The sequence below is a fragment of the Mandrillus leucophaeus genome, unplaced genomic scaffold (assembly GCF_000951045.1).
Source record: "Mandrillus leucophaeus isolate KB7577 unplaced genomic scaffold, Mleu.le_1.0 Scaffold231, whole genome shotgun sequence".
Lineage (NCBI taxonomy): Eukaryota > Metazoa > Chordata > Mammalia > Primates > Cercopithecidae > Mandrillus > Mandrillus leucophaeus.
The window spans coordinates 48,945-59,544 of record NW_012102377.1 but is presented as its reverse complement, the minus strand read 5'-3'; the positions used below and the strand labels follow the sequence as shown (position 1 = coordinate 59,544).

The window sequence follows — 10,600 nt, the reverse complement described above, 5'->3', positions numbered from 1 at the left end:
TTCCAAAAATACCCTAAACTGCTACCAATTTAGAGTAAATAATAATAATGATAAAATAATAATAATAATAGCTACCATTTATTGAGCACCTACTCTACTGTGTGCCAGGCACTGTGCTAGGCACTTTTCGTACAATATCTAATTTAAATCCTCACAACAACCCTGTGAGGTAGGTATTATTATCATCATTTTACATACGAGGGGACTGAGGCTCAGAGAGGTTAAATAACTCTCCTATCACACAACCAAAAATAGTAGAGCTGGAATTCAAACCCAAAACCACCTGACTCCAAATCCCATGCTCCAATGAATTAAAGTAAAGAGAGAGGGGAGAGGGAGGGCCACATTCAAGACAGATTGTTGGAGTGAAATGAACATGATATGCTGATGAGTAAGATATGGGAAGAAGGAATGTAAGCTCATAAATGTTTCTAGCTGGTGAGCCTATGTAGATTGTGATGAAGGTAACCAGGATAGGAATTCAGGAGGAACATACTTGGTTCGGCAGATGAGTTGAGTCTACATGGAACTGTCCATAGAGATGTCCAGTAGGTAATACCAATACAGATCTAAAGTCTGGGGGAAGTTGGGGTTGGAGCTATGTATTTGGGAATCACCAGCATATCAGCAGCAATTGAGGACATCAGGATGAATGACTCCATTTTGGGAGTAAACAGAAAGGAAAGAGAAGTGAATCAAAGACGTAACGATGGAAGCACTGATACTGACAGGCATGAGCAATCGTGGAGAAATTCTCAAGAGAGATGGACAAGACAGAGTCAGAGAGAGAAGTACGTGAAACTTCTAGTGGTGGCTAGAAGCCACGGACTAGGTTGGGAACAATTCTAGAGCTCCCAGAAGGCAGGCAAGACTGAGTCACACTTCCAACAAAGCTCCCTGTGCACCAAAATCCCAGGAAGTATTGTTTTTGTTTGCTTTTGATACAGAATCTCACTCTGTCACCCAGGCTGGAGTGTGATCTCAATTCACTGCAACCTCCACTTGCTTCCTGGATTCAAGCGATTCTTGTGCCTCAGCCTCCTGAGTAGCTGAGATTACAGGCAGGTGCCAAAACACCCATCTAATTTTTGTATTTTTAGTCGAGATGGGGTTTCGCTATGTTGGCCAGGCTGGTCTCAAACTCCTGACCTCAAGTGATCCACCTGCCTCAGCTTCCCAAAGTGCTGGGATTACAGACGTGAGCCACCGCAACCGTCCAAGGAAGTACTGTTAATTGAAACAAATGCCAAAATGTCCCTACCTTGGTTTATCCCAAAACCTGGAGCTAAGGACTTCATCTCACTTTTGACACCCCAGCCCCCAAAATATGGAAGCCCAGGACAGCCAGGAGAATTTATAGCAGAGGCTTAAAGAGAAAGTCATGATTTGTTTAAAGTGGAGAATAAGGTGAAAAATAAAACCTGGTACTCTGTCTGGAAGTCCTGGTAGTCTCCTTGCCCAACCTCAAATGGCTTGTGGGCTCCTGTGTCCTTGCTCTGGGGTGTCATGGTGAATGTGAAAACGGAGGAGGTTGTGTGTGGGGGTGGGAATGGTCTGTCAGTCGCAGGGCGAGTCCTCTGCTGAGCCCAGCCTGAGACCCAGCTTACAGGCTTTATCCAGGTGAGAAAATGCTGGGGACATGTGTGCGAGGTTTGAGGGCTAACAGGATGGGGAGAAGGGTGTCAGGGGACCAGCCCCACAACCTAGGAGAGGATTGAGAGGGTCCAGCCCTTCCGGCAGGGACCAGCCCTGAGGCTTTAGTGAACTTGCATAGGCACCTGTGCTTGCGTCTCTGTGCATGTATGCATACATGAGAAAGATAAAGAGCTAAAGAGGCACCCCCCCCAACTCGCACCCCATCCGCTCGCAGGCTGCCACATGTGGTACAGTCTGATTCTCTCTGGAAAGGAGGAGAGTCTCTCACGCATGGATGAAGCTGGGCCCTCCCCAGAAGCCTAGTGACCCATTATGTTAACATGTGGGTGTGGGGGTTGGACATCCTTGGGAAGCCCTGAGGGGCTGCTGAAGCAGGGTTCCTGGTCTCCTCGGAGGTTGGGCCTCCCCTCGCTGGGGGCTCACAGAAAGTCAAACAGCCCGAAATTCTTGGCTGCTCCAGGCCCAGGGAAAATTGGGGGAGGAAAAAAGAAAGAAAAGAAATGTTTCAGGCCTGGAGGTGAGAAGAGCCTGATGGTTAGTAGGGTTAGGGGTCTGAAGGAACCAGCACGCAGGACAGGCATGGGGCAGGGGTAGAGCAGAGATGCTCCCTGGAAGGCACTAGCCCCTCAGGCAACTGAGGGAGCCTTCTGGGCCTCTGATCCTGGGCACAGGCAGGGATGGCATGGATGGCTACTGGAGGCAACTACAGCTTTAGGTTGCAGGGCTGAGGCAGCAGGCAGGGGGACAGTTAGTAGGGGCAGATGAAGCAAATATATTTTGGTGTCAGTAATGTGGGGTAAAGTCAAGAGGTTTGCACACGTGCCTGATAGGGTGGGGTTAATAGAGGGATTATGTAGCTGAATGAATGGTGAAAGGGAGCTAAAGGGGAAAGGAGAGAATGAGGGAGTGAGCATGCCACCAAGGACATTGCTGGGGTCAACTCCCAAAAGGGGGTTTGCAGAGGGGAGTAAGGGGCAGCACCAAGTCTGGTCCCAGGGACAAAAAGGGTCCTGAGAAGTCCTATGCAGCGGTTAGTGGGCAGAGGAAAGGAAGTGGGGCCAGAGGCAGGTTAGGGGGCTGCAGAGCCAATCGGTAGGTGCACCCCACCCTCGCAGCACCCTGCGAGCAGTTAGCGCACCTGGATTTAGTTCCGTTTATTTCCCTTTCAGGTACCAGACAAAGTAAAAAAGACGGACGGACGGATGGAGAGAGAAACGCAGCCGGCTGGGGTGGGAGCGGAATGGAGGTGAGGGAGGGGCCCTGCTCACATCACATCCACAAAGAACTCACTGGGGTTTCCCATGGCCATGCGGAAGGACTGTCTGCTGGCGGTCAGTTCCGGGGGCACTGAGGCCAGGTCGCGGCCCGGAGGGGCTCCTGGGGGCCCCATGGCCGCGGGCGGCGGGGGCATCATCAGCATAGGGGGGCCGTAGAGAGGGGGCACTCCGGGAGGACCGTAGCTCGGGTGTGTGTGGTGGCTGCGAAGGCTGCTGGCCAGTGAATGGTGGCTGCGGTGGCTGTGCTCGCTGGCCGCCGGGCCTGAGCGCTCGCTGGGCGCCCGCTCCCGCGGCCCCCTCAGGCTGCTGCGTGTCGTGTGGTCCGATTCGCTGCCGCTACCCCCCGACTTGGAGTCCCCGGCCTTCGGGTCTTTCTCCTTCCTCCGATCGCTGCCGCTACGGTTGGAGCCACTGCTCCGACTGCCTGTAGGAGGCAAACAGGGCCAGCGCGGGGCAAGCTGAGTGGGCGGGGGAAGCCTGAGGCCCACCTATAGCCTTCCTCCGCGGCCCCTCTACCTTACCTTCGCTGTGCTGACTGCTGGCGCTGCCCCCGCCATAGCTGTAGCCCAGCTCCGGGAAGCCTGGGTGTGGGTTGTAGGGGTGCGGGGGTGGCGGGTACTGGTACGGGAAAGCCATAGGCCAAGGGGCGGCCCCCGGGTGCGGCAAAGGGGCCAGTGTGTCCTGGTCAGAGGCGCCACTGGAGCCATCGTGATCGTGGAGAGACAGGTTGGCCATGTCTGTGGAGGGAAGGGCCGGATGGAGCTAGGTCTTTCTGGAGAGAGGTCCCTAGCCTAGGTCAGGTGGGCTCTGGATGACAGAGACCGTGGTAGTTTCTGGCTAGAATGAGAGGAGGCACAGACCAGACAGCTGCCCCTTCTGCAGACCCGCTTTGCCACCACCACAGCCAGCTCCAGGGAGACCTGCCTCAGGAAGGCCTCGAGTCGTCATTCTTAGCTAAAGCTGTACCTCCCAATCCCTTTAAGGCCCTTGCCAAGCTTTTGCACTTTCTCTGCTGGCCTCAGTGGGCTAGAAGCGGCAAAACTCTTTGAGACAGAGTATCATTCTATAGCCAAGGCTGGAGTGCAGTGGTGCAGTTTCAGCTCACTGCAACCTCCTCCCCACTTGGTTCAAGCGATTCTCCTGCCTCAGCCCCCTGACAGGGTCACACCACCACGCCTGGCTAATTTTTTTATTATTATTTTTAGTAGAGACAGGGTTTCACCATGTTGGCCAGGCTGGTCTCCAACTCCTAACCTCAGGTGATCTCCCACCTCGGCCTCCCAAAGGGCTGGGATTACAGGCGTGAGCCCGGCCTGCAAAACTCTTATGTGGCCATTTTCTCTTCTGTTCACTCAGCTGGTGCAAGGTTGGAGAATTTGGAAGGCTGAAATACCAGACAGTCACCAGGTATGTCGCACCTGAAGTTCATGAAGCACAATAGTGAACACTACCTTCAGCTCAGCCTAAACTAATCAGAACAGAAGCTAAGAGTAGCTTAGTTTCTCCTTACCTTCTCAGATGAGGTCATTCTTTAGGAGCAAGGAGCAGTTTGGGAAATTTAGGTAAAGTTTTACCCACCCCCTCACCTAGAACTAAATACCCACTTTTAAAAGCCTAGAATGAGTGCAGGGCCTGCCAGAGATTCCCTATATAGAAGGTACTTGGCCCTCATTACACTTTCCTGGTGCTGCTGGAGTAGGTTGGAAGGGGCCAGAAGCAAAGAACAACTTAGGTGCCTCCCCCAGTGCTCTCCACCCCGTTCCCGGCCAGGCCTGGCTCTTCATAGCTCTGTCTCACTCCAACAACTCATCTCACGGACCCTGGCGCCCCCAGGGAAATTATACATTCCTTAAGGGCAAGGCTGCTCCCACCATTGTTGGAACTACCTTGAAGAGAGTATAAGGGGCCACCAGAACTGAATATCTGCCTGGGACACCCTCTGCTCACACACTATCGGTACCAGGTCCCAGAGCCTCAAGAGAGCTACGACTGCCCTTGAGGCCACCCGCCCTATTAAGATGAGACATTCCTCCAGCCCTAAGGAGAGCCAGCCCAACCTTCCAGGAGAGAAGTCAGGACACAGGGCTCTGAGGCTGCCTGTGGAGCCTGCAGCCAGCATGGGGAGTGGTGGTGGAGGAAAGCAGTGGTCTGTGTCAGCTGTTGCCCAGAGCTGGTGGCGACGTGAGCCTCCAGGCTGTTGTTTAGAGGGAATGACTGTGTGCTCCTTGGGGCTACCTAGGCCTCCAGTTCTTCCCTTTAAGCCTGCAACACCCCTAGCAGAGACCAGTGAGAAGGAAAAGGCCTGTTCTGGCAGTATCCTCCTGAGCTGGGCCTCTGGGAGGTTGTGAGGATTGAGTAAGATGATGCTTTAGGAACAGTCAGCATGGTACCAGGCAGAGCAGGCACTTAGAAAATGCCAGGTCCAAGAGGGAGATGTGGGCCAGGTAAAGAGGCTAGATTGGACTCTTCTTCCACCACAGAACTCTCAGGCCTTGAGTTGGGCCCCTGGCTCTGCTGTCCCCCAATTTGGGTTCCCCAGAGTCTGCTGCCACCTCCCTGGCTACCTCCCCACTCACAGCCAGGAGACAGGGCAAGAAGGTGAGGGAGGCACATACTGCCGCAGAGGTCGCCGAAGATGTAGTAGCACTGCTCGGAGAAGGTGATCTTGTTGACGGTATGGCGGATGAAGCCAGCTTTCAGCAGGTTGCTAGCATACTTGCGGGCCTCCCTCCGGTCTGTGAAGCCTTCCACATTGTGGTACAGCCAGTCCACTACATCTGAGCCTGGGGGCAAGGCTGCCAGTTGATGGGGAGGCCCATCTGACTTGGACTCATCTGGCCTCACAGAAGCTATGAGGCTGGGGCTGGCTCCAGCTCAAAGGAAGGGTCCAAGGGAAGTCCTGGGCCCTCCGGCCTGCCCTGCCCCATCACTCCCCACCCACCCTGCATCCCACCATGGGGCTCTCTCACCGATGAAAGCATTAGGGATGGTAATCTTGAGCCACATGCGGTCACGGACCTCCAACCCTGATTCAGGGGAGGCCATGGCTTTTACGATGGCAGCCATGTCACTGTGGATGGACAAGTGGAAGTCGTCTAGGCCTGGGGGTGGGAGGCAGAATGGTGAGGCAAAAAGGGGCTTTGGAGTTTGGTAAACAAGAGTTTGCATTCTAGCTCTACCACCTAGTAATTATGGGACCAATGCTGGGAAAATTACTGATTTCTTGAACTCTCAGTTTCCCCTTCTATAAAAAATGGGGATTTTCATATCTACTTTACAAGGCTATTTGAAAAAGGATTAAATAATATAAATGCAGGTGCTTGGCACAGTGTGCGATATACATGTGATGATAATCGAAATGGCTGCCGTTTACTGAATGCTTACTTTACACCACACATCGCAGTGGTGCTTCACTTAGATCCTCTCATTAAACCCACGAGAACCTGGTAGTTTATTTCGTGAGTCCCATTTTATAAGAGGAAACTGAGGTGCCCTGGGTGCTCATACAGGTTCAGAAGCAAACACTGTTTAGTGAGGGTTGGAGTGCCCGCTGTGGGGGAGTTGCAGTGTGGGGTTGCTAGAATGAGCCGAGCCCCATCTCCGGCCCTCTCTGATGCTCAAGCAAGAGTCTCCACATGGACCCTCATCAGTCCTCCCACCTGGCCCTGTCTGCTGGGCCCAGGACACAGGGTTGGACACTCACGCTCTGTGTCAGGGATGGAACTGGTGATGGAGGAGCTGGTGGAGGTGATGGTGCTCAGGGAGGGGCTCATGCCGTATGCAGGGAAGGTGCCGGTCATGGCTGCAGTGTGGGAGACCCAGGCCGCAGGGTCAATGGGCCGGATGGGCTCGCCTGCAGGGAGGATGAGGAGTCATGGGCTACCCACCCTGCCCACTGCTGGGCCCAACAGGATAGATGTGGGGGCTCTGGGTGAGAGAAGAAAGGAGAGACAGTGCTCATGTATGTAAGCACCAGCTTTAGGACTGAGTCTCCCATCCACTTACTCCTGGGCAATGTGAAGCAACCACGTGGACTTGGGTCCCAGCACTTGGCTACAGTCAGGGTGATGGGCCTGAAAACAAGGGTGTCCTGTGAAGGCAGGATGTGTACAGGCCAGACCAAGCCCCTTGCCCAGTGCCCCATTCCATCCATACCCCGGTTTGTGCACAATCTCCCGCAGTACCCGGACTGCATCGTCATTACTCATGTTCTCAAAGTTGATCTCGTTTACCTGGGAAAGGACCAGGAGTGGGATAAATAGCTGTGTTGGGGAGGATGAAAGGGGAACTCAAGTTGGTAGGTCAGGGAGTCTTCCCTCAACCAAGAAAGGGCCTCTGAATGAGCAGGGTGCAGATGGTAGGACACCTCCCGGCTCTCTATCCACACCACCGCCTAGGATGGGCACTGATACCTGTAACAGCATATCTCCTGGCTCGATGCGTCCATCAGCAGCCACGGCCCCACCCTTCATGATAGAGCCAATGTAGATGCCGCCGTCACCACGCTCGTTGCTTTGGCCCACAATGGAGATGCCCAAAAAGTTATATTTTTCTATAGAGAGCAATTTAAGACCTTAAGGGGGAGCAAGGTTCCTACCCGCATTCCCAGCCCATTAGAAAATGGAAACGGACAGGAACTGAACTGACATTTACTGATCCTGAATCAGGCACTGCACTCAGCATGCTCAACATGCTTCCATGGAATCCTTGCTGACTGTAAGGTAGGGACTCAGTCCCATTTTACACAGCAGGCAACTGAGGTTTAGTGAACCTAGAAGATGACTTTCCTAAGCCAGTAACTGGCAGAGCCAGGAATCAAACTCAGATTTAAATCCCAAAGTTGGGCTCCTTTTACTATATCTAGCTGCCTCGTAAAGAGAGTACCTAGGGCAGAAATCAGAGAGAAAGGATGCAATGGCTGAGAGATGTGAAGGAGTGGGCACTCAGAAATTACTTCCTCCAGGAATCCTTCCCTGATGCCATTTTCTACTTCCACAACTCTCTGTGCTTATCTCTGTCATAGCCCTGATGATGAGACACTAAAATGATCAGTTTATGTATCAGCTGATATTTATGAAAGAGAGCTCCCTGAGGACAGGGAACATATTCTGTGCCTCTCTGAGCTCCTCAAGTCTGCCCAGTGTCTGGCACATAGCAGGTGCTTTAGAGTGCTGTTTCCTCAGACTCACCCATGTTGAGAGTGACCGTGATGATGTTGAGGGACATAGTGGAGTCCGTGATGCTGCTGAAGGACGAGGACTGAAATAGACAGAGGCCCTGAGCAGTAGGCAGGGGTGGCAGGAATTCACTCCCACCTGGCTCCTCCTCAAGGTGAGTCCTCGGTGTTGCCCCCTGCCCCAAGGTTCTAAACACTGCACTAAGGGGATGGGATCTAAGGAAGAACAAGCCTTGGCCCTGCCTAGGAAGGGCTTACAATCTACCTCCACCCATCCCTAGCCTCCCAGACCCCATACCCGCTCAATCCGAGAAACCTTCTGCTTCCGCCGCCGCCGCTTGTGTCTTCTCATCAGGCGTGAGGCGCTGCTCTGTTCTGTGGAGCTGCTGAACCTGTGGGGCCCACAGTCGTTCCCCACCAGGCTGGCCCAGCCCTGCCCCCATGAGAGGCACTGCAGGGCCTGGGTCCCCAACACAAAGCCTATAAGCCTCCCAGGGCCCTGCCTCCTCAGGGTTTAGGGCTCCTCCAGGGTCACCTGCCCCACAATCCCCATGAAACTCAAGCCCCACCTGCTGGTGGAATCATCCTCATCTGAGTCAAAGAAGCTGGTGGTCTCCAGCTCGCTGCTCATAAGGGTGGATGAGCTATCATAACCCCCTGGTTCTCGCCGTCGCTCCCCCTTTGCAGTTCCATTTAGCCGAGTTGCTGCAGGGGATGGAAGCAGTTGGGTTTACACAGTGCCCAGTGCAGGAGTGGAGGGAGAGAGGTAAGCCAGGGGCTGCACCGGGGCCAGGCACATCCTGAGCTCAGGAAGTAGGGCAAGGAGGTGGGTAGCTGGGTGGAAACTGTGGGGAGGGTGTGAGGTACAGACGGTGTCCATGTTCAGGAAGATATACCATGCTCTGGGCCATCCCTCCGGCGTGGCCGCTCTCGCTGGGCAGACACCAAGGAGTCCGTCTCTGTGTCATTGTCCAGGTTCTCCTGGCTGCCCCCACCAGCATGAGGGCTGCAGGGAAGAGACTTGATGGGGGAGGGGCCAGGCTGGGGGCTCCCTCCCCCAGCCCTGGGCTGAGCTGATGCTGCCCTCCCCACCCTCAGGTCACACTCACTGGAAGGACGGGGGTCGGGAGTCCCCGATGCCTCCCGTGCGCTCCATAGGTGGTGGCAGCTCCGATGGGTTGTCAGCACAGAAGGGGGCTGGGTCCGGGTGTGAGCCCTCAGCTGACACCAGCTGAAGGGGAGAAACTGAGTGAGTAGTATGTTAGAAGAGCACCAAGGAGAAGGGGATTGTTGGCTTCTGGCAAGGCATGAAGGCGTAAGAGGAAGGAAGCAGGAAATATTGAGGGAGAAAAGACAGGGCTGTGCAAGGATGGCTGAGATGAACAGTGGCCCCTCTGCCACTTCCTGCTATTGATGGGGTGGCTGGAAGGCATGGGGTGGTGAAGTGGAATGGGGACAAAGAACAAGGCTCAGTGGTCTAAGGCAGAGATGAGCAGGTGGCAGAAGGAAACCTGAGGCAAGTGTCTGAAAGGCATAAGAAACGTTGCTATCTCCACTGTGTGTTTCTATCTCTCCCTCTTCCCCCTTCCCACCAATTTCTCACTTTTCCTCAAGGTTACAGAATCTGAGGTGAGAAGCAGTTCATTTAGAAAACTAAAGAAAGATTCAGATACTGAAGCTTAAAACCACCAGCTACAATCTCAGTGATGCCTTTCCCTCGTCCAGCCCAGCACAGGGATGCAGGTGGATGGAAGGCTGAGGGCTCCTTACCCAGGACACCACCCGGCCATTGAAGCATGGTAGCTTGGCATTGTCATCCGAGATCTCCTCCTTCACCACTCTGCAGAGAAAAGGGGATGGTCACAGAGAACCTTCTAGGATGGAAATGGAGGATCCTCAAATCCCAACTCTCAGGTGCTCCTCTATCCTAAACTGGGAATCAAACCACCAGCACAAGACTGTTCAAATGAAAGCAAAGGTTGGGGAGACCCAGGAACAGCTCTTTAGCACCACCAGGAAGATACCAGCCCTGCCTAGGCCAGATGCCTTCCTGGGGCATCCTCTCAGTCATCAGGTGATTGCAAATTACAACTGACACATCACTGTCCCCCATGCCACGCCCTAAAATCTCCAGAGTGCTCTACCCATCCCCAACATGACTCTCCTGGGCTAGACTTTCTCTTTTCCTCTGACCCCAATTGGAAAAAAGCATACAATTATAACTGTCCTTCCTTTCTTAAGTGGGAATCCTAACATTGTTGTGGGAGGTGTGGACAAAGAATTTAAGAAAATTAGAAAAGAGAAGGGGAAGCCGGGCGCGGTGGCTCAAGCCTATAATCCCAGCACTTTGGGAGGCTGAGATGGGCAGATCACGAGGTCAGGAGATTGAGACCATCCTGGCTAACATGGTGAAACCCCGTCTCTACTAAAAAATACAAAAAACTAGCCGGGTGAGGTGGCAGGCTACTCGGGAGGCTGAGTCCCAGCTACT

The 10,600-nt window shown here is 53.7% G+C and overlaps 1 protein-coding gene across 1 annotated transcript in view; it reads right to left on the bottom strand.

Moving 5' to 3' along the window:
- Positions 1-2,725: 2,725 nt before the first annotated feature.
- DVL3 (dishevelled segment polarity protein 3) overlaps positions 2,726-10,600 on the bottom strand; it is a 14,703-nt gene continuing 6,828 nt past the window's right edge. Inside the window, exons 2-15 of the mRNA XM_011981862.1 lie at positions 9,880-9,949; positions 9,219-9,340; positions 9,006-9,115; positions 8,679-8,814; positions 8,408-8,501; positions 8,123-8,192; positions 7,346-7,485; positions 7,089-7,165; positions 6,939-7,006; positions 6,637-6,786; positions 5,903-6,034; positions 5,549-5,716; positions 3,470-3,670; positions 2,726-3,357 (exon numbers count right to left, since the gene is read on the bottom strand). Coding sequence (XP_011837252.1) covers positions 2,921-3,357; positions 3,470-3,670; positions 5,549-5,716; positions 5,903-6,034; positions 6,637-6,786; positions 6,939-7,006; positions 7,089-7,165; positions 7,346-7,485; positions 8,123-8,192; positions 8,408-8,501; positions 8,679-8,814; positions 9,006-9,115; positions 9,219-9,340; positions 9,880-9,949 — 1,975 coding nt within the window. The 3' untranslated portion in view covers positions 2,726-2,920. The remainder of the gene's footprint in view (positions 3,358-3,469; positions 3,671-5,548; positions 5,717-5,902; positions 6,035-6,636; positions 6,787-6,938; positions 7,007-7,088; positions 7,166-7,345; positions 7,486-8,122; positions 8,193-8,407; positions 8,502-8,678; positions 8,815-9,005; positions 9,116-9,218; positions 9,341-9,879; positions 9,950-10,600) is intronic.